The sequence below is a fragment of the Saccostrea cucullata genome, unplaced genomic scaffold (assembly GCF_032062105.1).
Source record: "Saccostrea cucullata isolate Sc308-1 unplaced genomic scaffold, CSIRO_AGI_Scuc_v1 ctg2, whole genome shotgun sequence".
NCBI classification, from domain to species: Eukaryota; Metazoa; Mollusca; class Bivalvia; order Ostreida; family Ostreidae; genus Saccostrea; species Saccostrea cuccullata.
The window spans coordinates 473,313-500,061 of record NW_026936751.1 but is presented as its reverse complement, the minus strand read 5'-3'; the positions used below and the strand labels follow the sequence as shown (position 1 = coordinate 500,061).

General features: G+C 34.1%; 3 protein-coding genes across 4 annotated transcripts in view; 1 reads left to right on the top strand and 2 right to left on the bottom strand.

Annotated features, from left to right (window-relative positions):
• Positions 1-2,297: 2,297 nt before the first annotated feature.
• LOC134246472 (NADH dehydrogenase [ubiquinone] 1 beta subcomplex subunit 9-like) lies at positions 2,298-6,305 on the bottom strand. The gene is made up of 4 exons (XM_062728837.1): positions 6,140-6,305; positions 4,418-4,554; positions 3,903-3,958; positions 2,298-2,656 (listed from the first exon to the last, which is right to left on the bottom strand). The coding sequence occupies exons 1-4, from the start codon at positions 6,271-6,273 to the stop codon at positions 2,486-2,488; spliced, it is 498 nt and encodes a 165-aa protein (XP_062584821.1). The 5' UTR covers positions 6,274-6,305; the 3' UTR covers positions 2,298-2,485.
• Positions 6,306-9,632: 3,327 nt separating this feature from the next.
• On the top strand, positions 9,633-13,696 carry LOC134246497 (charged multivesicular body protein 4b-like). The gene is made up of 5 exons (XM_062728873.1): positions 9,633-9,923; positions 10,929-11,106; positions 11,459-11,573; positions 11,815-11,947; positions 12,953-13,696. Exons 1-5 carry the CDS (start codon positions 9,740-9,742, stop codon positions 13,012-13,014), a joined length of 672 nt encoding a protein of 223 aa, XP_062584857.1. The 5' UTR covers positions 9,633-9,739; the 3' UTR covers positions 13,015-13,696.
• Positions 13,697-14,908: 1,212 nt separating this feature from the next.
• LOC134246496 (phagosome assembly factor 1-like) overlaps positions 14,909-26,749 on the bottom strand; it is a 31,254-nt gene continuing 19,413 nt past the window's right edge. The window contains exons 9-15 of one of the 2 annotated variants that reach the window (XR_009987642.1): positions 23,624-23,700; positions 22,602-22,742; positions 22,161-22,243; positions 20,468-20,573; positions 18,411-18,542; positions 17,052-18,130; positions 16,986-17,016 (exon numbers count right to left, since the gene is read on the bottom strand). Coding sequence is in view for 1 of the 2 variants with exons in the window: in XM_062728872.1 (XP_062584856.1) it covers positions 18,056-18,130; positions 18,411-18,542; positions 20,468-20,573; positions 22,161-22,243; positions 22,602-22,742; positions 23,624-23,700 (614 nt within the window). In the remaining variant the exon portion in view is untranslated. Of the gene's footprint in view, positions 18,131-18,410; positions 18,543-20,467; positions 20,574-22,160; positions 22,244-22,601; positions 22,743-23,623; positions 23,701-26,749 lie in introns of both variants that reach the window. The other variant, XM_062728872.1, reaches the window with a different exon arrangement.

Genomic DNA, 26,749 nt, shown 5'->3' with positions numbered 1-26,749 from the left:
GCTAAAATCAGTGTTGAAGTGACAAGGCAACAAATCATGATTTGGTAACAAAACCCCCCAAAAGTAGACAGAGAATGAATATTGGTCACGGTAAACATAATTAAAAAAATTTTACCAAGAGAGATAGAAGGACTAAAAGTGTGTGTATGTATAAGCCATGGTATATAATGGTGAAAAAACAAGAAATCTATGAGCCAATGCTCACTAGTAATACCCCCGCTCTGATGTAAATAAGCACTATCATGTTAATATACACACGTTCAATTACAGGCAGATGCACAGAAAAATATGTTGACATCAGATTCATATCAAAATTAATCCCACCATATGGCATGCCTCAACAAAGAGTGTAATAAAATTGCAAGCATCTGCTATGAATAGATAATGAGAAAACTGCGACGAAATTTTTTTATGTATGAAACGGACAGACGCACAGACAAACAGGAAGTTGATATCCGATTTAAAAAAAATGTATCCCAACATATGGCATACCTTAGAGAAGATTGTGTTAAAATTTCAAGCATCTACAATGAGTAGTTGCAGAGAAAACTGTGACGAAAATTTGTTATGTATGAAACGGACAGACGCACAGACAAACAGGAGGTTGACATCGGATTTGAACAAAAATGTATCCCACCACATGACATGCCTCAGAGAAGATTGTGTTAAAATTTCAAGCATCTACGATGAGTAGTTGCTGAGAGAACTGCGACGAAAATTTGTTACGAATGAAATGGACAGACGCACAGACAAACATGAAGTTGACATCGGATTTGAGCAAAAATGTATCCCACCATATGGCATGCCTCAGAGAGGATTGTGTTAAAATTTTCAAGCATCTACAATGAGTAGTTGCTAAGAAAACTACGACTAAAATTTGTTAAGTATGAAACGGACAGACGCACAGACAAACAGGAAGTTGACATCAGATTTGAGCGAAAATGTATCCCACCAAATGGCATGCTTCAGAGAAGATTGTGTTAAAACAGGAGATTGACATCAGATTTGAACAAAAATGTATCCCACCACATGACATGCCTCAGAGAAGATTGTGTTAAAATTTCAAGCATCTACGATGAGTAGTTGCTGAGAGAACTGCGACGAAAATTTGTTATATGTTAAACAGACAGACGCACAGACAAACATGAAGTTGACATCGGATTTGAGCAAAAATGTATCCCACCATATGGCATGCCTCAGAGAGGATTGTGTTAAAATTTCAAGCATCTACAATGAGTAGTTGCTGAGAAAACTGCGCCAAAAATTTGTTACGGACAGACATACAGCTACACGGACACACAGACAGACAGACACACAAGGGTAAAACAGTATACCCCCCTCTCCTTCGGAGCGGGGGTATAAAAAAGAATGGTGCATCTCATAGAACAACTAAGAGAATGAATTGATGCATTGAACTTAATTTTATAAAAGAGGTAATTGAATGTAGGTTATACCCTGGAACCAGTTTTGATGATTAGAGATGTACAAATATCTGCTAACAGTACATATTCCTGATTCTAACTTGCCTTCAGACTTTCTTGGTGTAATTTCTGTGTACATGCCTAAGCAAACTAAAATTTGATGCTGCAGACCATTCTGATAACTTGGTCTATGATTTTGATGAACAAGAAGCCCTGGGGATTTGGTGGTAACTGGAACATCAAGTTTCCTCTCCACATGAAAAATTAAATCCCACTTGGTACTGGAATTCTGGGGCCCTCGTCACATGAACCTTACAGGTTGTATCTAGCTGCTAATGAGTACATTTTTAGCTCATCTGTGGAGAAATTCTAAACATTGCAATGCAATGCTTAATGTCATAAATTATTGCATTAATATTTGACATTCTAAACCATATATTGATACATGTATGGTTCTTTCATAAAGCAACGATTTAGCATTAGCAGCTGAGAATGTCAACTATTGATGCAATAATGTATGGCAATGAGCATTGCAATTGCAACGCTTAATGATATTTCTATCAATAAGCAGCATTTTATCATCATTGGTTGCTACACACCTGACTTAGAGGGTCAAGTTAGTTACTGCTTGTCCTGCACGTTAATCCATTACAGTAAAACTCATTTAGTACAAACACAAATACTGCGAATTCACGGATATAGCAAAGTTATCATGGATCCCTAGCTAAATAAATTTCAGGAATACCTTATACTAATTCAGGGTTTTACTGTATAACTTTTTGCTCCACTTTTTAAGGTTTTAATTACAGTATGATTTTCTTAAACAAATTCCCATTCAAGGAACTTTCAATATCTTTTTGAAATGAAAAAAGAGACTTGTCAATATCAGATCAGTTTATATTTGTAAAAAAAAAGTTTTTAAATAACTTTCTACAACATTTTAACTGAAATAAAGACTAAAATCTTTACTTTCTCACAGTATACAGAGAATCAAAGCAAGAATGTCATGTCACCATAACACTGCATCAATAACTATAATGTCTTTGTTTACTGCGTTGCCTTGACTACTGCGCTGCCTCTTTCTGTGTCGTCTCCTCTGTCCCCACCCCCTCTGCTCCCTCCCCCATTCCGTATTTCTTCTGCCACCAAAGGATGTACTCTAGTTTCCTGATTTCTCGTGTAGCAAAGTACTTAGGATACTGGGCCTTTTCTAGACCATGCCATGCATCTACTATCTGAAATGTGAACATTTTTTAAACAATATTTTACATTATTACAGATGATCAATACATATACTGGCTTTTATTTAAGCTGCTCATGGTTAGCAGTGACTGAACTTCCATTATAGCAGCAACTAGATATCATTGAGGTGGTGGCCATCTCAAAGGGCCCCGCTTTTAGCAATGAACATGAAAATGTAAGGTAGCTGAAAAGGGTTTATTTTGAAGGTGTTTGAGATTAAAAGGGACATAAAGTAACTACTCCCTGAAAAATAATACAATTAAGAAACTTTTAGAAATGTTTTGTCTATGAAAATTGTAGCATATCCTCTATCAAAATATGGAAGGGAAATCACAAATGTTCCATACCAAGTCAATTTGTTTGAGTTTGAGTGGACTTAAGGGAAAGAAATTATGCACTGAACAAAGATTTTAAACAGAGAGGCTATTTTTGACCTTGATCCTTGACCTAGAAACTTTGTTCAAGGTCACTGCATATTCATTGACCACTGGCACTCTGTGAATGAAGTATGAGCCAGACTGGACAAAGGGATAGAAGATATGCTCCAAACAAGGATTTTTCATATAATTCTGCTATGACCTTGACTTTTGACCTAGAAACATGGTTCAAGGTCACAGCATATCAGTTACCCAAAGGCACTCTTTGGGTGAAGTATGAGCCAGATTGGGCCGAGGAGAGAGAAGATATGCTCTGAACAAGGATTTTTCATATAATTCTGCTATGACCTTGACATTTGACCTAGAAACATGGTTCAAGGTCACTGCATATCCGTTACCCAAAGGCACTCTGTGGGTGAAGTATGAGCCAGATTGGGCCGAGGAGAGAGAAGATATGCTCTGAACAAGGATTTTTCATATAATTCTGCTATGACCTTGACATTTGACCTAGAAACATGGTTCAAGGTCACTGCATATCCGTTACCCAAAGGCACTCTCAGTCTGTGGGTGAAGTATGAGCCAGATTGGGCCGAGGAGAGAGAAGATATGCTCTGAACAAGGATTTTTCAAATACCGGGGTGATTTTGCTATGACCTTGACATTTGACCTAGAAACATGGTTCAAGGTCACTGCATATCCGTTACCCAAAGGCACTCTGTGGGTGAAGTATGAGCCAGATTGGGTCAAGGAGAGAGATGATATGCTCTGGACAAGAGATCTCGGATGGACAGAAGGACAGACTGATCACTATAGGTCGCCCGCCCAGCGGGGCCCTAATCAACTTACAGAGTAGTTAACTTACATAGTCTGGGAAATAAATATATCTTCCATAGCATGTTCCACCAGGAGAGAAATTCTCTAGAAAAAGAGAAAATGGCCAAAATAATAATCTGTAAATCTTAATCTTTCAATGGCTGCACAAAATATCTCAGTATCATTTGCTTATTTGAAGAAATGAATTATACACAAAATCCACTGAAGAAGATTTCAAACCTTTTCTAGAGTCAAACATGCTCTAAAACATTAGATTCCATGCAAATAAACAATAGTTCTACTTTTATTATTATGTTCGTTTTCCTGAGAATCATTAATGAAATATTGATTGAGGGAAAAGCTATCCTATATTCGATATCATTTTTCTTTAAACTACCGGTAATGGCTTTTATTTTTTTCATTTAAAGACTTATTATCATAATGTTGAAACAACCTTAACAGTTTAGTATAGTAGGGAAAACACAAAAATCCTATTAAATTTTTATTTACCAATAGAAAACAAACCCAAACACTTACAAAGGTGTCACAAAACAGTGTACTTACTTTTTGGGAAAATCCATTTTGTGAGCATATCTGCCTCTGCTTCTTCTAACATTTTTGCAGCTTTAACGTAATCTTTCTCATCTTTATTAGCATCAAGTTTAGCTCTCAGTTCAATTCTGGACATCTTGGCATCAAGGCTATTAATGAAAATGGAAAAAGGTCAAAACAATCATCAAAAAGCAACCTTAGATGGCAGATGAGTAGCTCTGCTATATGTCCATGTTAACTTGGATTACTGTTTTGTTTTTACATGTACTAGTAGCCAAATAGCTGTTTGTAAAGCACCCAGGGGTCAAGGTTCAAATGATCAAATCATGCACCACAAAATTTTTGTTACAATAGGTTCAGTATGCTTTGAAAGCATTCTTCACATCTTTATATCACCACATTTTCCCTGTTATAGTATTTATATTTTAGTTTTAACATGTTTGACTACAGGGGTTTTCCTACCATTTTATAACTGATCATAAATTGAAAACACAGTTGTTTTGGGAAAATTTTAAAAAGGACCAATTTTGTTATTTTCCCATATAAATGAAAATAAGGGACCAATAAGTGTCAGTTTTAAAAGAGTAAACAACTGTAGCACATATGTATTGTATATAGTATAGGCCACATCCTATGTAGCACTAGCTAGTGGGTTAACCCTTTAGCTGAGTCTCTAAAAAAATTAAGGCAGCGCGTTGGATTTTTGAATCTGAGAGTTTTTCAGGGAGGTTTGAGCCACAGTGTGGACACCCCCTAGCTAATCGGTCATAAAAAAAATGCTCACCTGAGTCATTTTGCCTCTGCAGTGTTTTGTCAGAATTTGATTCCCTATTGTGGCCCTAGGGCCATTAATTGAACTACCGGTATTCATTATCTACACTACCCCAGTAGCTTTCCCTGTAAGTTTTAGCTTTTCTGGTCCAGAGGTTCTTAACTATTAAAACTTCCTTTCACCTAAAGACATTTTGTATCAACTTTGGCAAAAACTAATTTTGGTTAAAAAATATCCCATTTGCTTGAACCTCAGATGCTGAAGAGTTCCAGAATAGTCTGCTTCAAATACTTCGTACTATAATAGTTCACTTCTACACAAAAAAGTAGTAAAACGAAGTATTTGAAGAAGACTATTGTGGAACTCTTCTATTTCTATGAAAAATGAACAACTTTATATTTTGATGGATAGTGATAGAGACTTAAAAAGATGTCCAAGGGAAAAAGTTGAAGTGGGCAGCTAATTCATTTCAGCCCATATTGATTGAAACAAGTGGTTGAAGTCGGGGCAAAAAATCCCTACTCACTTTGTATGACATTGATCTGAGATGTCGACGGAACACTAGACCAAAATATTTAGTCCCTTTGACATCTCGCTGAGATTGAGATAGAGAATCTTTAACATGTCATATGTGTCAGAACCGGGGCAAAGATAGACATAAGCATTGAAAATTAAAATTGCAGTTTACCTTTTTTTTGCTAGTTTAGCCCCCCACTTTCAAGTAGCCCCCTCCAGTCACCCCCAACTTTCAATCTGCTTCCGACGCCTACGGATATAGATTCGAAATATGTATCATATAGCCCTGCAGAATCACTTACGATATAATTATATCATTTTCTCAATATAATCGTTATATTCTCTGTTTTATAGTTTGTTATTGTGTTCAATGTCATGGAAGACCTCTATTAGCCTAATGTTTGAAGGTCTCTGTACTTGATAATAGGAAAAATACAGCAACTTACAACGTGCCAGCATTTGCTTCGAAGTTTCGACATGCCTTTTTGTAGTATCTACACACTCTCTGTCCATGTGAAAGGTATGTAAACTGCAAATGCCGCGGGATCCTTGCGGCTGCAACATTCGACACGGTCGTCATTTTGGGTGCCGACTTCCGATCCCGATCTCTTAATATGATGCGCGCGAGCATAAATTGCTAGTATGGAGGAAAGTCTTGTTTTTTTACCGTATTCTTCTCCACTTGTTATGGTCTTTGTAAAGAAAACCTACAAGGCATAAAGGCATAGCACTTTTTTTTTTACATCTGTGTAGTCACTCCAAGAGAACTGAAACGGAAACATCCTAAAAATGCTTTTGGTTTAATGTTTATACAAATTATATGTACATGTACAATGCAAGAATGTATAGCAAAAGCTTTACTGTTTTATTTTTACGACAGAAGTTAATAGACGATATCCTTTGAGTGAATCTGATGTACACATTGTGTATTTTTGCCCCCCCCCCCCCCGCAGCTTTTACAGAAATTGGGGGATATTTTAAAATATGGGTCTGTCTATCCGCCCGCCCGTCAGTCTCTTTAAATTGTGTCTGCAACATATTCGCTTCCGCACGGTATCTCGAGAAGCCTTTGAGCTTTTGCAATGAAAGTTTACTTAACAACCCCCTGTGGTCTAGCGAAGACCATCTATTATTGGGGCCAAAACGACAATAGGTTCAAAGAGGTCAAAGGTCAATGTCATAAATTCTGTGTTTTAACACTGGTTTCCGTGCAATATCTCAAGAAGCCTTTGAGCTTGTTTCACAATGCATTTTACACCATGGTGAAACTTCGGGGATCAGCTCTGTGGCTACTGAGCTATTCGCTTTCACAAGGAGTCTGATTGGAACAAGATTGTTATAGATAGTTTTGAATTTCTTTAATGTAATACTTGTACACTGAAATTCTATACCACAATTCCTCATGACATAAAAAAAACCTATTTATTTTTGGGTCAAATACCAGGTTTAAAAATTTACAAATTCTCTTTGTGTGTAAAACTTTCAATTTCCGATTGATATTTGTACAAGCCTTTGTGCTTTTGCGATAATTTAATACCACTGGTGGTTTTGTCCCCCGCTTTCGCGAAAGCGAGGGGACATTAAATCTCATTCGTCTGTTCGTCTGTCAGTTCGTCCGACCGCCACAAAAACTTTAACCTTGGTCATATCTTTTGAATGAGAAGAAATAGGGCTTTCATATTAAAAATGTATATTACCTGTGACAAGAACTTTTAAATACACTATGTTTTTTAACCTCGTGACCTTGACCTTTAAGTTTGACCTACTTTTCAGAAACTAACCTTTGAGATATTTGATCCCTTGACCTTGAATTTTGACCTACTTAAAAAATTAACTTTACTTTGAATTGGCCACAACTTTTGAATTAGAAGAGATAGGGCTTTCATATTAAACATTTGTATTACCTGTGATAAGACCTTTTTAAATACATGATTTTTGACCTCCTGACAATGACCTTGAAGTTTGACCTACTTTTCAAAAAATTTAACCTTGTTCATGTATTCTGAATGAGAAGAGATAGGGCTTTCATATCAAACATGTGTGCTGCCTGTGACAAGACCTTTCTAAAAACACTTTTGACCTTGAGGTTTGACCTTCTTATCAAATATGTTATTTTTTCCCTATAAATTTTGAATGAGAAAAGATAGGGGTTTCACAGAGGCGTAGTCACAAACTTAAAAGTGAGGGGGCTCAAGTCCAGAAATTCTTTGACAAGCAAAAAAAAAAAAAAAAAAAAAAAAAAAAAACACAAACTTAAAAGTGAGGTTATCACAACCAGAAATTCTTTGACAGGCAAAAAAAAAAAAAACAAAACCTAAAGTGAAAGTTCAGTGAAATAAAAATCCTATTTCGTGGGGGGGGGGGGGGGGGGGGGAGTACACAACTTTTTTTCAAAGGCAAGTTCCTTTTTTCAATTCCAATTTTCTGTCCCGCATTATACAACTATATTACTTCAACAGTAATGCTTACTCAGTTGTTGAACATAGAAAAAATGCCATAAAATGAGGTTTAATATTATTTCAAATATGTGATTTTGTTCTTCATTAAAAAGTGGGGGGCACAGACATACTCTTGCCCCCCCAGATCTGAAAGTGGGGGGGCTAGTGCCCCCGCTGCCCCCCTGTGACTACGCCTATGTTTCATATTTGACATGTGCATTACTTGTGACAAAATATTTCCGAGCATGCTATGATTTTTGACCCCTTGACCTTGACGATTTACCTAATTAAAAAAATCAACTTCTGTGATAACTTCTGAATGACATATGATAGGGCGTTCATATTTGACACAATTTGTCATAAAAAATGACATCTCACCCATAAAGACACCGAAAGCGGGGGACCACAATTCTTTGAATTTGCTTGATTACAGTAAATTGCAATCTTCATCATCTCGAACTCAGTAAAACTAAACTTTTAGATATCAGTTGAGTTCATATGAAATAAAAAATATTTAAAACAAAAAAAACAAAAAAAAAAAAACAAGCTAATTCAGAGAATTTGTGGAAAAAAGAGGGGGATGCTCAGATGGGGGTGGGATTCCCCCTCCCCGGATTTCCAGAATTATTAGTTGTATGCACTGAAGCAACTAAAAAAATGTAATCACAGATATAAATATTTGACTGCTTATTCTTTAATATGTGTACATGAAGATTCTCTTCATATTAAAAATTTTATCACACTGTAATATCTATTAGTTGGCCATACCATACGTCATTTCAAATGCTTAATGCCATCATTTAGTAAAACTAAATAAACAAGCTAATTCAGAGAATTTGTGTCCCCCGCTTAGTGTTTCTAGTTAAGCCTCTTCTAAACCTATGACCGCTAAATCAAAAAGGTTCTTCTTTAGGTCATAGGGGGTTGTCATGTTAAATCCCATTGCAAAATCTGGAAGTCTTCTCGAGATATCGTGTGGAAACGAAAGCATTACAGACAAACAGAAATACAGTTAGATGGACGCACAGAGAGACAAATAGACAGACGAATGGTCAGACGAACGGACGGACAGACCGAAATTAATATCACCCTCTTTCCGCGGGGAACAAATATGTGGTTCGGAATTCCAGTTAATCCTTTCAACATATCCATGATGGTATTCGAGTCAGCGGTGAATGAGAAAACACAGTGCAGTATTTAGTGCCAAGATATACATGGGATTTACATATGTTTATCTATAATTATACATGTTATAAATATGTTTATGCCCAATTGCCCTGATTTGCTATTCTATTCTATTCTATTCCATTCTATTCATACTGAGAGTAAATCGAATTGTTGATAAGGCAAACACGAACAGGATTTTTTTCCATGGAAAAGGGGGGGGGGGTTCAACGCTCTCTTCAATTACCCAGGCGAGCTAAATAATTCAATTTGATCGGGCGCGGGTGACACGAAACTTTTATATATATGTAAATTGACCAATCAACATCGAGGAAATAATTCACTGTAAATTGCAAAAGGGGAAGTGACTCAACATCATCAGAATTTGTAAATATTGGCCAATATTCGTTGTATTTTTGTGCAGAACTTAATTAAATCGAGATCATGAGTCTTCTTGGGAAGTTGTTTGGTACGGGGAAAAATAAGGATAAGACCCCCTCACCACAGGAGGCCATACAGAGGCTGAGAGAGATCGAGGAAATGTTGATGAAAAAATCTGATTTCTTGGAGAAAAAGGTGGAACAGGAACTGACCACAGCAAAGAAGAATGGTACCAAAAATAAAAGAGGTCAGTGTCTTTCGTAAAGAAAATTTGTATTGTTCAAGTTGTGATACATGTTTTACAGATGGAGATGTGTAATATATGAATGAAAAAGAAAATGATATTCATTTATAAAATCTCTTTTTCTAAGATTTTATTAAATTTGATGACCTTTTGGTGTGTTAATAAGTTGTTTTTTTTATAGGTCAAACTGTATTATTAGTACTTTGTTAATGAAATACAATTATATTAATAGTTTTGTTATTTTCAATTTAGATCATAATTCTAAAAGGTGATTATTGCTTAGAGACTACCTTTTTCATTACTTACTTAGTCCTCTTCATGCCTTGAGCACATAAAGCATGTGAACACATGAGGTCTGACTGATTTCATTGCTGGAAAGAAAATTGTGAAATTGTTATAAGTGTGGTAGACCTCAGAAACAAATGACAGCTCTCCAGGAAAAAAAAAATTTCCCTCATTCCCTGGCTGAGTAGTCATGAAAATTAATTCACTCGCCTTCAAAAAAAAAACAACAATTTCTTAAAGTATTAATTGCCTAATAATTAATGCCCAATATGGACTAAAAATATATAAATACTTGGTTATAGATGGGCAGACAGACATCCGGCAAAGTGATCCTTAAGTGTTGCTCTGCTCAGCAGGCACCACATTTATAAATCATTGTGAACTAAACCATTTACTGTTTATGTTTGATTTGATAGAGTTAGACCAAGTCCTTACTTATTTAAATGTATATGTATGACAAAGTGATCATATTATAAGTATTGCTGGTAGAACCATCATTTATAAATATGCATATTTTCTAACTCGTTAATTTGTCACCTTTTTTCATGGATATCACATGGACTTATTGTTTTCTTGAGTTATATGTATTAGGTATTCTAACCATGTCTCAAAATATGGTATTCATGGATGTAAATAAATATGTTTATTCTCTGCAGGTTAAGTGGCTAATAAGTAAGATAATATTTTCTAGATTTTCACTACTTTTAACACACTTATTTACAGTTGCTCTGGCGGCTTTGAAACGTAAGAAGAGGTATGAAAAACAACTACAGCAGATTGACGGAACATTGTCCACCATTGAATTCCAGAGAGAGGCTCTGGAGAACGCCAGTACAAATACAGAAGTATTGAAGGTCATGGGTTCAGCTGCTAAAGCTCTCAAGGGAGCTCACAATAATATGTAAGTCAGCTCGGTGTAATTTGATTAGGGAATAAGGGCCCTTATTTTAAATCATTCAGTGAAAAATTTCTCAGTACATGTATATTAGAAAGAAAAATCAGAAAAACATTGATTTATTACAAGTCATGATTATTAGAATAAGAAAAAAAGGTAACCATGATAGAAAGTAAAAAACTCATGATTTTAATGATTGAGGTTCTATTGAAACCCACTTCAATGCATTACTGTTTCTCTAGCAAATATGTGACTCTTCAATAACTCATGTTGGCACACATCATTTAGGAGTTTTGTTTCACACCTTGCCAAATACTTGCAATTAGAAGTACATGTTTTTGATGAACTCTTTATACAGGGATGTTGACAAGGTACATGACCTGATGGATGAAGTAGCAGAACAACAAGAAATAGCTGCGGAAATTTCCGATGCTATCTCTAACCCTGTAGGATTTGGTTCTACAGAAGACGAGGTAACCAAAAAAGGCTGTGTATCTAATGTGTAAAAGGACACAAATTGAAAACTATAGAGGGATACAAAATATAAATTAATACATTTTCTAAACTTCATTAGTTAACACGTTTCTGTATTTCACCTTCAGTCGAAAATGTAAAAGTCATTTTTTTTAATGACTTTAAGATCTGGTTTTAAATTGAAACTGCCTTGAATGTCTTATTGTACAGTAGTTGCATTTTCCATTTTTCTTCTGATAGGATGACCTTTTAGCTGAACTAGAGGAATTAGAACAGGAAGAAATAGATGAACAATTGATTGGTGTCCCCACAGCAACAGACAAACTTCCATCTGTACCCACCGACGAGTTATCTGTACCCTCCACCTCCAAAAGTAAGTCTGTCCTTGGTAGTTAAAACCTTAAATCCTCCTGCTCCAAAAGTCAAAAACTTCAATCCTCCACCTCCGAAAGAAAGTCTATCCCCAAATTTCAAAACCTTCCACCTTCAAAAGTAAGTCTGTCCTTAAAAGTCAAAACCTTCAACCTTCCACCTCCTTAAGTATGTCCCAGGTGGTCAGAAACTTTCACTATCCACCTCCAAAAGTAAGTATATCTGATTCCCCGTTAATCAAAACCTTCAATCCTCCACCTTCAAAAGTAAGTCTGTCCCAGGTAGTCAGAAACTTAAACTATCCACTTCTAAAGCAAGTCTATCCCCAAAAGCCAAAAACTTTTAAAAACAAATGCAAGATGATAGATCATTTAAATCACTGTGTACTTTTAAGTCTCCTCCAATAACTAAAATCAATCAAGTTGTCCTTACCTCCCAACCCTCAAACTGAAGATCCTTCCAATACCATATAAGTGAACATTTTAGCGAGACACAAATTTACTGATTTGTCCTTAAAAATTGGTATTTTATTTTTGGCGAGATGTAATGTTAGCGATTTTAAAAAGCTTACTAAAGAAGCCATTACAAATAAAGTGCAATTAGTTTTTGGTGATGTTCAATTTTAGCGATCTTGGCAATCTCACTAATAATGCCAAAAGCAAATCCTCGCTAAAAATTCTGCTTATATGGTATAAGCTAAAAAAGATGTCAGCCTAGGTACTGTAACTTCCCTCCCAGAAAAGATATTCCTTTAGTAATAGTAAACTTCATAAGATATCTGTCTATATCTGAAAGTCAATTTTCCTTCAATAAACAAAAATACAATGTTACGTTATCAAATATATTAGAGATATTAAACTTTAGTTTATGACCATTTGTTGCCAGAAGGAATTAATGGTAGTCCCCTCCACTCCCTCCCCCCTCTTTTCAATCTGATAAATGATCACTGAAATATAGTTGTTTAAGATGATTGTAGATATTCATTATGTTTTTTGCCCTCTTTCAGGCAAGGCAAAAGCTCATGAGGATGATGATGAATTAAAGGAACTTGAGATGTGGGCAAGTTAGGTTAATCATGCATTGACCAACTCGGTCTCACTGCTGTGATGAGGTGTGTGAGTGTACTCGTGGAAAACGAACACAAACAAACCAGACCTTTTATTTAATGTGTTACCGAGTATTTTTTAAAAACTTTGAATGTAGGTATTTGGGCTGGAGGTTGTGTCATTTCCATTTATTCTGGGGTGGGGAGGGGGGTTAAATACTTTATGGTGTAGATAAATTGAAAGATAATATGCACTGTTATTGCTTTTTATAGCGAATGTATATTTATCATTTTGATTCGAATTTCTTTACATGTATGTAAACTTTTCAATAAAATTAATTGTATATTATTTATATAGTTTCTGCTAATCACCTAGATAATGTGTGTAACTTTTTTTCCCTATTGTTGTAATTTCGATCTCGACATATCACAACTGTATTGCTTTTCATAAATAAGAAAAAATTAGCAAATCTCAGATTCAGTGTGAAGCATTGCCATTCTGAAGGACAGTCAGAATGGTTTATGTAGTTTGAAGAAATCATACTCCAATTTTGTTTGTAGTTTTTTTTTCAGTGACGATGAAGTAGATTGATTGGTTTATTTAGTGCTGTATTTACTTTGTGATGTAATTAGGTATTAGCTAATGTGATTATGTAATAGTAGATGTCCTTTCCTGTTACTTTGTAAATAAACATACATTATATACATGTATTAACAAAATCTTATTTTACTTGTGTTTTGTTTATCTTGGGTGACAGATTTTAAATAAAAGAGGTCATAATATTTACACGTAAGTCCCATCCCTTACTTAAAAAGAATGAATGAAATTGTTAGAGTAATTACCAGTTTTATAAATTATTTCTGATACACTGTTCTCGTTCTGTTGTTCCCCCTCTAGTGGTGGCTCCCATCTGTGAATTTCAAAACTAGGTCACCATGATCTACTTTTGAGTCAAGGATATAAGGTCCTGAGATGCATCAAATGACAAGATCTGAAGATTATTATAGTCCTAATCGTGTGCAAAATATCAAAGCATACTGGATTACTTTGAAGTGACCTTGAGAACTTCAATTGACAAATTACATAAAAAAGTGATTGTCACAGGTGAATAACAAAGGGAAACAAGAAATGTTTGTAAAACACTTATGCCCCCTCCCCCAAATAATTGGAAATTTTCTAAGTCCAAGGGGCATAACCCTATCCCAAATTGCTCGATTGTACCTAAAACGGAACTTGACCTAGATATTCATATGATAAAAAGTATATAAAATTTCATTTCAGTACATGTAACCTCTGTGCAGAAAATGAACGGAAACTGCAAATAATTGGAATTTTTCTTAAGTCCAAGGGGCATAACTCCGTCAAAAATGGCTCAATTGTATCCAAAACAAAATTTGACCTAGATATTCAATTATTCATATGATAAATCTGTATACCAAATTATATCAATATGTGCAAGGTTGTGAAGAAAATGAATGTAAACTTGGTGGACCGACAGACAGCAGCAAAGCAAAGCAATATGCCCTTCCTTCTTCCAAGGGGGGCATAGTAATTTTTCACAGTAGGGTACAAATTTCTTCATAAAATCAGTAGAGACCATAGATGCTTTTATATTCAAAAGTTTATCACCAACAAATTATGATGGAAAAAACAGCAATAGGTCACCAGAGTCACTCTGATGACAAACTAGGAATCAAACAAAACAGGTTTTCCTTAGGGGATGGGGGGATTTCAATTTCACCCTTGAATTCAACTTCTTAAAAGAAATTTTAGGAAAAATAGACATAAAAATTGAAATTTTTAAAAAGGATTTGTAGGTTGCTTGAAAGTCTGCAGTGATTCATTTAGTTTCTCCTGTTGAATGAGACTGACAGAAAAAGTATACAATCTCACAAATAACATAAAATCAAACTCACTCAATTTGCATAGTTTATTGAAATAAATTACTGCACAAGCCTCCAATCTTTGAACACATAAGCAAATAGTTTACAGAATGTACCCTAAGCCTGTGCTTTAGATACCTGGTGCATTTTTTTTTTTTTTACATTTTCTGAACAAAAGACTTTGCAAGTAGCACCATTCATTAGAAGATGCTTTGTAAATATGATTTTAAAAACAGAAATAATGTCAAATAGTTTATTTGTTCTACTTATTAATTAAGTAATAATTTGTATTTCTCACAACAAGATAAATTTAACTTGATTAATAAATTTTTGGAACACTGATTTTCAGCAAAAATGCAAGCAGAATGAGGCAGCAATATCATATTTGACCAGCACAGGTTAAACACTACCCACCATGAACAGAAGTAAATGCCCTATACAAGACTTGTTCACAAATAAGCTTAAATATAGAATAAAATAGAGTAATATCCAGGCTGAGAGAATTTTGTAGATCTAATAAATTAGGTTATAGAAAATATACACTTAATAAAACATACATACCTAAATGTACAAAATTAATATTCATGGTTGCTTTAAAAATGCATTTAAAATTCTCACTTTGGAAAGATTTGAACTGTATGGTGGGCAGTAAACTAAAACAATAGGAATTGAATTCTCTTGCAACTAAATATTTTTGGTTTACATCTATAAGTTGACAAGATAAATAAAAGTTCACAATGCATACAAATACATGTACAAAACAGGTACAATTTCAGTAGTCATTGTGTATTATATTATCCCTGTACAGAACTGAGTTACTGTTATTAACACCATGAGGAATGTGAACTTTGTTTACACGATATCACAGAGACTTACGTTCACTGGCGTAAATAAAACAATGGGTTAAAACACTCCTCCTCCAATACAGCCATAAAAAATAAAACCAGAGCCATGATTTGTCATTAGAGAACACAATCAAAACTAATACACAGGATTACTACATAGGAATATGTCTGTAAAATAAATATTTGAGCACTTTATACAATTTGAAAAAAAAAACTCTTTGACTTTCACACTAGAATTCTCTTGTACACCAATTTCCTGAACAATGTCTAGTAAAAAGAGAGAAGAGATGACAAATAAAACCCTGAGATAGTAACATTTTTTTTTCTGTGTTGGTAACCCATAAGTAAATGATTAAATACAATGCTACACATATCATAAAATACGTAATACATAGTTTTTTCAGTAAAATGATGTAAGCATTAAAAACAACACAGAAATTTTAAGATACTGTACAATATTTACAAAATATTACTGTTATATACAGGATATATTTGATTACACAATATAGTTTACAGAAAAATTATAAGCTATATGGAAGAATATGTACAAAATTAAGTGGAATTCACTGAAAGATAAGATTATGTTTTACTGGTTCTCTGTCGAAACTGGTAAAATATCACAGACTTGGTGTAAAATCAGCCTTCTATTTATGTAACTGGTTTTACACGTAATTTACACTCACGGGGCAAAGAAAGGCCAAACAAAACCAAAGGTTCAATCAAACAGAACAACATTGCCTGAATCTCAGAAATATGTTATCACTAATCACTCACATATAGGACACACATCATACACACAATTCTTGTTCACAGAAGGAAGCTTTGTAATATATAGTTATAACTGTTTAAGATTTTCAGTATTTTAATGCTAAAGGAGAAAGAAGATTCAAATTAGTATTTGTCAAGAGTACAATGTACAATATTTTTTTTATCTTCTTTGACATAACAAACATGTATTTCGATTATAATGAAATATCCTCTGATAATAGGCTCTATGATCTAAACCTACAAATATCTTACACTTAAACATTATTGCTGAATTTTAAGGTACAAGGCACAGTTAAAATTAATAAAGCATGGAGGAAATATATATTAAAATTTGTGGAGCTTAAAAGATCCATGTATGTTTTACACTAAATACATGTACACATGTATTTGCCCAACATAACTTTTAATTTTGAAAAGTGGTAAAAACAATTAATAAACAATATCAACACCCTTTATTTGTACTAGGTTTGAAAAATAAAAAATAAAAAACCTACCTTTTTTTTTTTATATAAAACTTATCTGTGCTTTCTGGTGAAACAAATGGCCAAAACCTTAACAATGACAGATGCACCAAACTAAAATAAATCTCATATGGCACCCTTCTAGAGACTAGGTGACATTACATGAAGCTGACTCATTGCAGATTTCCATTATCCATTCAAACAATATAGTCAGCATATACAGTGGAACTTCATTATCTCAAACATAGATATCTCCGAAACCATGGATATGTCTAAGTTATTGAACTCCCAACCTCTCATTATATAGGTATTTTACCCTGGATATCCAGAATCATTGGTTATCTAGTTTTTTTCTCAGACCAATTTAGTTCAAGATAATGAAGTTTGACTGTAATATACTCCAATACTAAAATGATATTTTCTGATTTCTAAAACCAAATAATATTACAAATAACTCAGACAAGTAAAAGAAAATTCCCAAAATTGTGCTACAGTTTATCAGGTAATATGTATGTAATATATTATACATAAGAACTATGTCAGTATATTACAAGGTTTGTATTTTAACCTCCGAACAAGATATTCTTCCCTGCTCAATACAATCTTGCACTTTGAGAAAAATGAAGAATGGGTGATTCAAAAGATGTTGTAATTTCTAGTTGTTATTGAGATCATTCAGAATTACAAAGTGCAGCATGTTGAGGTGTGGATATTTAAAATGCTTATAACAAACTGACAACTCTGTAGCCACAGAAAGTATCAATACCGTATATACTCGCCTTTAAGTCGGTTTTTTGGGAGTTAATCTCTGGTCCAAAACTCTTTGTCCGACTTATAGGCGAGTTATAAAAAGAATGGTATTATATGATGTCAGTCCCTCTGATTTACAAGCTTATTAAATTCAACCGACTTATAGGCGAGTATATACGGTATATTTGTAACATCAGTTTCCATGTAAAATCCCTAGTTACAGCTGCACTCTGCCACCAGAAGTAAAGGTCTCCCAGTTGACAGGAAGTTCCATGTCAAGATGCCAGTCTCTGTACGCCGTCACCTGGAGTTTGTATTTAGCTGTCCTGTTGAATGTTCCTATTACACTGTTGTCATCAAGAAGGTTCACTTTTAACCTTGACCTTTGGTTGATATAGTGTCACTGAGGCAATGTGCTGGTTCTGCATAACCTGAAAATCAAATAAAAATAAATTTTTTGTACCTTTTTTTAACATTGCAGTAAAATGAAGTAGCAAAATTTGGTTACATCCCTTTTATTGCTATTGCAGAAAAAATTATATTGCCAAACATTTAAAAAGTACACAATTTGAAACATTACTTTTTATGCAAGAAAAAAGTTTAAAACAACAGAAATGACCTGAACCTGACAGAAAATCAATCAGTAAATATATCAATATTACTAAAGTGAACATGACTAATACTCCTGGTCCTGAATCTGTCAATACTTACCTCAAATATCATGTCCTGGACGCTGAAACAGAAAGTAGAACCGAATGGATTGCTGGTGTTGGTGGAGGAGGCCCGGTTTAAGATGACTGGTTGTTGTTCTGGTTTAATCAAGAAATCCTGTATGGCATCCCACTACAACAGCAAAGGAAAAGATATATTAATAGTTCCCATGTATCTGCTTTTTTACACACAGTTTTCTAAAAAAGTGAACTATTATAAGACTTAAATACACAATGTAAAACTAATTTTGAGCTATTTTGAAAAAAAGGAACACTCCATATTGCAATTAAATTTTACTATAGCAACCACTGCAGAAATTTCACAAGAATATGGTAGGTTTCTGATCAGAGCTGACAACCACTGCTATTTATAAGAATGTTGTAGATTTCTGATCATAGCTGACAATCATTGCTATTTATAAGAGTGTGGCAGATTTCTGACCAGAGCTGACAACCACTGCTATTAAAAAGATTGTGACAGATTTCTGATCAGAGCTGACAGCCATTGCTATTTATAAGAGTGTGGCAGATTTCTGATCAGAGCTGACAGTTACTGCTATTTATAAGAATGTTGTAGATTTCTGGTCAGAGCTGACAACCACTGCTATTTATAAGATTGTTGTAGATTTCTGGTCAGAGCTGACAACCACTGCTATTTATAAGAATGTTGTAGCTTTGTGACCTTGGAGTAGGCTGTAATTTATAATTTCTTATCAGAGCTGAGAACCATTGCTATTTATAAGAATGTTGTAGATTTCTGATCAGAGCTGACAACCACTGCTATTTATAAGAATGTTGTAGATTTCTGATCAGAGCTGACAACCACTGCTATTTATAACAAGGTTGTAGATTTCTGATCAGAGCTGACAACCACTGCTATTTATTAGAATGTTGTAGATTTCTGGTCAGAGCTGACAACCACTGCTATTTACAAGAATGTTGTAGATTTCTGATCAGAGCTGACAACCACTGCTATTTATTAGAATGTTGTAGATTTCTGATCAGAGCTGACAACCACTGCTATTTATAACAAGGTTGTATATTTCTGATCAGAGCTGACAACCACTGCTATTAATTAGAATGTTGTAGATTTCTGATCAGAGCTGACAACCACTGCTATTTATAAGAATGTTGTAGATTTCTGAGCAGAGCTGACAACCACTGCTATTTATTAGAATGTTGTAGATTTCTGATCAGAGCTGACAACCACTGCTATTTATTAGAATGTTGTAGATTTCTGAACAGAGCTGACAACCACTGCTATTTATAACAAGGTTGTAGATTTCTGATCAGAGCTGACAACCACTGCTATTTATTAGAATGTTGTAGATTTCTGATCAGAGCTGACAACCACTGCTATTTATAACAAGGTTGTATATTTCTGATCAGAGCTGACAACCACTGCTATTAATTAGAATGTTGTAGATTTCTGATCAGAGCTGACAACCACTGCTATTTATAAGAATGTTGTAGATTTCTGATCAGAGCTGACAACCACTGCTATTTATTAGAATGTTGTAGATTTCTGATCAGAGCTGACAACCACTGCTATTTATAAGAATGTTGTAGATTTCTGATCAGAGCTGACAACCACTGCTATTTATAACAAGGTTGTAGATTTCTGATCAGAGCTGACAACCACTGCTATTTATTAGAATGTTGTAGATTTCTGATCAGAGCTGACAACCACTGCTATTTATAAGAATGTTGTAGATTTCTGATCAGAGCTGACAACCACTGCTATTTATTAGAATGTTGTAGATTTCTGATCAGAGCTGACAACCACTGCTATTTATAACAAGGTTGTAGATTTCTGATCAGAGCTGACAACCACTGCTATTAATTAGAATGTTGTAGATTTCTGATCAGAGCTGACAACCACTGCTATTTATAACAAGGTTGTACATTTCTGATCAGAGCTGACAACCATTGCTATTTATTAGAATGTTGTAGATTTCTGATCAGAGCTGACAACCACTGCTATTTATAAGAATGTTGTAGATTTCTGATCAGAGCTGACAACCACTGCTAATTATTAGAATGTTGTAGATTTGTGACCTTGGAGTAGGCTGTGATGATCTCCTCTTCCTCTGTCTGTTTCTTCTTTTTCTTGGGTTTGGTGACCTCCACACACACAGGAATCTTAAACTCACAGCGACAGTACCTGTAGTCAAATAAAACCCACAGAATGACAATCAGAACCGAAAGTCAAGTTACAGTGTCAATACCAACAGTGAAATCAGATTATAGTGCCACTCAGTATATTATGGCCATAATATTTTGAACCCCTACCTCTTTAATGAAAAAGGTAGGGGTTCAATATTTTATAAGGGGGTTCAATATATCGCAGCGAAAAAGTGAACCCGGGTTCAAAATATTATGCGATATTTCGAACCCGGGTTCAATATATCGCGGTATCAAAATATTATGCTACAGCGGTTCCTATAGTCTACTGAAGTTAACAAAGAAAGTCACTTTATTCCATTAAAGTAATACTATCAGTACATGTAGTTGAATAATGGTGTAAGTACCTGTAATCAATGCAAGTAACAATGCCAACACTAGTAGTCCGGTAATGATGTCAATACAGTAGTTTACAAGTTACAAAGAAAACTGGATTTACATGTAAATGGCGAATATTTAGCAGAATTTTTTGAATCATCATCTAGTCTTAATCTTCATATACTTTAAATCTTAATAGTGCAATACTATATAAATATAAAAATAACCAGAAGTCTCTGTCAAGACTGTAGCTCTACTGGTTTGTACTTATAACAAAGGATGAGAAAAGAAGCCATTGCCATCAGACTGTAGAAGGAGTAGCGTTTTAAAGGAATTTCACAGACATTTCTATTTTTAGTAACAATGGCAACACTGTTCATCAAAATCAAAAAGCGATGCACTATTTTATGTATCTTAGTGTAGTTTACTTGTGTGCCAAGTTATATTGAAATTAGACCAAAATTGTAATAGCATTTTAAAGGAATTTCAAAGAAAATTCTATTTCTAGTAACCATGGCTACACTTTTCATATAAATCAAAAACTGATGCGCTATTCCATGTATCTTAGTGTAGTCTTGAAATATTGAAATCAGACCAAAACTGTAGTAGGAGTAGCATTTTAAAAGAATTTCACAAAAAATTCTATTTTTAGTAACTATTGCAACACCGTTCATCTAATCAAAACCGATGCACTATTTTTTTTATCTTAGTGTAGTCTACTTGTGTGCCAAGTAATATTGAAATAAGACCAAAACTGTAGAAGGAGTAGCGTTTTAAAGGAATTTCAAAGAGAATTCTATTTTTAGTAACCATGGCAACATCATTCAAGGAAATCAAAAACCAATGCACTATTCTATGTATCTTAGTGTAGTCTACTTGTGTGCCCAGTAATATTGAAATCAGATCAAAACTGTAGGAGGAGTAGCATTTTAAAGGAATTTCACAGAAAATTCTATTTTTAGTAACAAGGCAATACTGTTCATCGAAATCAAAAACTGATGCACAATTTTATGTATCTTAGTGTAGTCTACTTGTGTGCCAAGTTATATTGATATCAGACCAAAACTGTAGGAGGAGTAGCGTTTTGAAAAATTGTTTGCAGACAGACAGACAGACGGACAGCTAGACAGACGGACACTTTACTATCTCATAAGCTCTTCTGGTCTCTGACCAGTAGAGCTAAAAATTCAATGGTCATGTCTTCCAGAAAAATAATTAAATTCTTGATGTATTTGTATGTCATACTTACATGTTAAAGTTATAATGCCCTGGGTAATTGGAGTGCAAAATGAATTTTCTAACTTGATGAGTACTTGCATCAAACAAGATATCCTGTAAGCATAATGCATTTAATTAAGTTCCTTAACATTTTCTCTTATGTGCAATATATACTTGGTGATTAATAAGTTAATTTATTTCTCAAAACCTTGATGTTCAGAAGAAAACATGTTCACATAATTTTTTTAACTGTAATATCACTCCCCTCCCCATCTCTTCCAAATTCCCATCTTTGTGTAATTCTCTGATATATTAGACAGAGTGAAGGTCATTTCCAGTCTAAAGCTATTAGAATAATTGTCAACTAAAATCAATATTTTATAGACAAACATTATAATAATTTCTTATGAATCCGAAGAGAAAATGATTGTATGACTATGAAGAACAATTATCAAGCCTGTGTCATACTTACAATGCCTAGTGTGAAGTAGTTATAGAAATAGTCTGAACTAGGGGAGCGAAGGCGGTGATGAGAAGCCGGGGAGTGGATCTTCATTTTATCCTCAGCCTTGTAGAACACTTTACACGGGCTTCCTAGGGCTGTCACCACATCCTGTCAACAGAGAAAATAAATTAGTATAGTATCATTTATATAACCCAAATCTCATTCAAATAAATGTTAATGTGTTCAATAGGGCAAACATGATTGAAAAGAACAAATGATTAAAGCAATTTAAAGATTTTTTTTCTAAAATACAATGTATAAAATACTGAAGAAACTTTAACTAGATTATGATTTTGTCATTAATAAAGGTGTTGTGAGATGAAACATGAATCTACGCTATATGACAAGGCTTGCATATATCAATACTATAAACACAATCCAGCTGTTCTCAGACAAAAAATAAGGATTTTCTCTCATTTTTGGAAGCCATATGTTTTGTGTCCATTCTATGTCCACAAAATGTGGAAATAAAATAAACACAAATCACAGGGCTTGTCATGATTTACCTACTTTTTTTTTTTATTTAAACCATCTATTGAGACCTTACCCTGAATATTAAAACTTTATCTCTTTTGATATAAAAGATGTTTATTTCACAGGTTTATAAGGTAGGACAATCAAAAATAAAATTCATAGAGATCGAGACACATACAGATAGATGCCAGGAAAACTTTTTTCTATATGGTGACCCTTTGGAAATACTGTGGAATCATTTTATTTTGTGGGATGGGAGGTGAAAACAAAAATTTTAATAGTTGGAATGACATAATTTGATTACTTCATATATACAGAGGATTGTCGATTAAAATAATAATCAAGATCAAGTAAATGTATATTTGAAGATGGGGTGGGGGCATATAACATCAATGAAGAATCAAGGATGATTCCACAGTGACACAGGTAGTTCCTAGTTCTACAGATCAATGAGTATGTTTTTCTCTGACAGGTGAAGGACAGGTCAATAACCTGAAACAGGTGGGCGGTCTTACCTGACTGGTGTCACCAAAACGGACTATCCTCTCCACCACCCTCTTTTTAGGGTCAAGAACTTTTCCTGGACCATTTCCTAGAAAAATTAAAAAGAAATTGGGGTAAAAAAAAATGAATCTATATTGGAAGCTAAGGTAGGTTCTCCTTATGATAAAAATATCTTGCTACTGAAACCTGCCTCTGATCAATATGAGAAATGGCTAATGAGAACACATGAATACTTAAGTACTGGTACTGAAGTAACATAACATTTCTGCCCTTTTTAATGGTGTCATGTTTACATTTTGTCATCTTTTCCATTATCTGGGTCACATTTTCATGTTAAGAGGGAGGGGTTCTGATGTTTTCATTAGTAATGAGTGACCCTTTTAAAGTTTACATGGAGGGGGTTCAAAATATTATGGCCATAAAATATTGAGTCCCCCTCACTTTTAATTCATAAGGGAGGGGTCAATGAATATGAAATTTAATGTAAGAGAAGGGGGTTCCTTTTGGCCATAAAATATGAGTTGTTGTTTTATGTGAATATGGCCATAAAATATTGACTGCCCTTTGAAGTTTACATGTGCAATATATTGAGTCCCCCTGCCCTATTAATTCATCAAGGAGGGGGTTCAAAATATTATGAAAATAGTTTTCCATAAAATATTGAGTTTTTTTTACATGGAGGGGGGTTCATAAAATATCTCATTTGATTTAAAAGGTAGGGGGTTCAAAATATTATGGCCATAAAATATTGAGTCCCCCTGCATGATAAAATTCAAAATCAAAATGAAATTAAAATATTATGGCCATAAAATATCAGTCCCCTCCCTATTAATTTACCTTTTTTGTTTAAAAGAGAGGGGGGTTCAAAATATTATGGCCATAAAATATTGTTTTAATTTTACAGGGACGGGGGTTCAAAATATGATGGTTATAAATTATTCAGTCACCCTATTGAATTGCTCTGAAAAAGGGAGTGATGATAAAATATGCCTGCAAATAATCCCTTCTCCCAGTTATACATTTCCACTTCTTGAGAGTAGCAATAAAACTACATCAGAGACCAGCTTATGCTATTGTGGTTACAATTTTTCAATATGATACTCCTCCTACAGTTTTGGTCCAATTTCAATATAACTTGGCACACAAGTAGACTACACTAAGAATAATTCTGTGCATCGGTTTTTGATTTTGATGAACGATGTTGCCGAGGTTACTAAAAATACAAAATGCTACTCCTCCTACAATTTTGGTCCTATTTCAATATAACTTGGCACACAAGTAGACTACACTAAGATACATAATTCTGTCTGTCTGTAAACAATTTTTCAATATGATACTCCTCCTACAGTTTTGAATTTCAATGGCACACAAGTAGACTACATTTAATTCTGTGCATCTTTTTTATACATGTGTAAAAAATGGTGAAATTGGGCCATGGATTTCAATATAACTTGGCACACAAGCCTTACATAATTCTGTGCTCGGTTTTTGATTTCGATGAACGGTGTTGCCAAGGTTACTAAAAATAGAAATTTCTGTGAAATTGTTTCAGTAGGGCTTTCACTAAACTTGGCACACAAGTATAAGATACATATATATTTTTGATTTCAATAAACGGTGTTGCCGATATTTTTGTGAAATTGTTTCAAAATGCTACTCCTCGTACAGTTTTAGTCCGATTTTAATATAACTTGGCACACAAGTAAACTTCATTAAGATACATAATTCTGTGCATTGGTTGTTGATTTCAATGAACAGTGTTGCCATGGTTACTAAGAATAGAAATTTTTGTGAAATTGTTTCAAAATGCTACTCCTCAAACAGTTTTTCTGTGCATCGGTTTTATTTCATGCTGTAATTTAAAGTCTCAAGTAAAAAGTATAAACCAGGAGAATTTCAATCACCAAAGATTATATTTCACTTTTTTGAAATAAAAAATTGTTTTTTTTTACTATTATACCCACAATGTTCTAATAATTATATAATTTGTAAGGAAATGACACAGTTTTTTAACTATTACAAAATACAAAGATAATTTATTTGAACATGTTGATTTTGCTGTCATAAAAAATTTTAATTTGAAGTGTTATTTGTAATGACAATGAGACAAGGACTTTAAATGGGTAATAAAACACTTAATTTTAATGAAATTTATGCATTAAAATGATTTATAAGCCTTTATCCATAATATTTTGAACCCCTGATGGATTTGTTTTAGAATCCAATATATTGCATATCGCTTTAAATAAAATATATTATGGCAATAATATTTTGAACCCCCTCCTTGATAAATTAAAAGGGCAGTGGGGATTCAATATTTTATGGCCATAATATTTTGAACCCCCTCCCTCTTAACTAAAAAAGGACAGGGGGACTCAATATATTATGGCCATAATATTCTGAACCCCCTCCTTGACAAATTGTTAGGGCAGGGGGACTTGATATTTTATGGCCATAATATTTTGAACCCCCTCCCTGTTATCTTTAAAGGACATGGGGGTTCAATATATTATGGCCATGATATTTTGAACCCCCTCCCTGATAAATTAATAGGGAAGGGGGACTCGATATTTTATGGCCATAATATTTTGAACCCCTGACTAAATTGGCAGATCAATATATTATGGCCATTTTTTGAACCCCCTTCCTCTTCAATGAAAAAGGTAGGGGTTCCTATATGGAAGGGGGTTCAATATATCGCAGCGATTTTCTCAAAATATTATGCTACACCGGTACTGAAGTAACATAACATTTCTGCCCTAATGGTGTCATGTTTACATTTTGTCATCTTTTCCATTATCTGGGTCACATTCTCACTGATGTTTTCAATAGTAATGAGTGACATTATAGGCAATCTCTTAGACTTCAATGAAATGAAATTAGAGAACCTTTTCTATGAGTTGAAATATGTCACTCCTTAGTGCAATTAAGAAAAAGTTTTCAGGGAGTTTTTTTTCCATATCTCATTCATGATAAAATTCAAAATCAAAATGAAATTAATAGTATTCAGTGAGCTAGTTTTTAAACTAGGAAGTATTGGATTTGACCCTTTTTCACCAATTCTAATTGCAATTACATCCCAGCTGCTATTGTGGTTACAGCAACAAATAAGACCACAGATCCTGCCAGTAAAAAGA

Excerpts from the sequence above, each read along its gene's own strand:
- LOC134246497 (XM_062728873.1), top strand. The coding sequence starts at position 9,740 with ATGAGTCTTCTTGGGAAGTTGTTTGGTACGGGGAAAAATAAGGATAAG. Across the intron at positions 11,107-11,458 it reads AAGGGAGCTCACAATAATAT|GGATGTTGACAAGGTACATG; the intron begins GTAAGTCAGCTC and ends CTCTTTATACAG. Across the intron at positions 11,948-12,952 it reads TGTACCCTCCACCTCCAAAA|GCAAGGCAAAAGCTCATGAG; the intron begins GTAAGTCTGTCC and ends GCCCTCTTTCAG.
- LOC134246472 (XM_062728837.1), bottom strand. The coding sequence starts at position 6,273 with ATGACGACCGTGTCGAATGTTGCAGCCGCAAGGATCCCGCGGCATTTG. Across the intron at positions 4,555-6,139 it reads GAAGCAAATGCTGGCACGTT|CCTTGATGCCAAGATGTCCA; the intron begins GTAAGTTGCTGT and ends TTTCATTAATAG. Across the intron at positions 3,959-4,417 it reads AAAATGGATTTTCCCAAAAA|AGAATTTCTCTCCTGGTGGA; the intron begins GTAAGTACACTG and ends CTCTTTTTCTAG.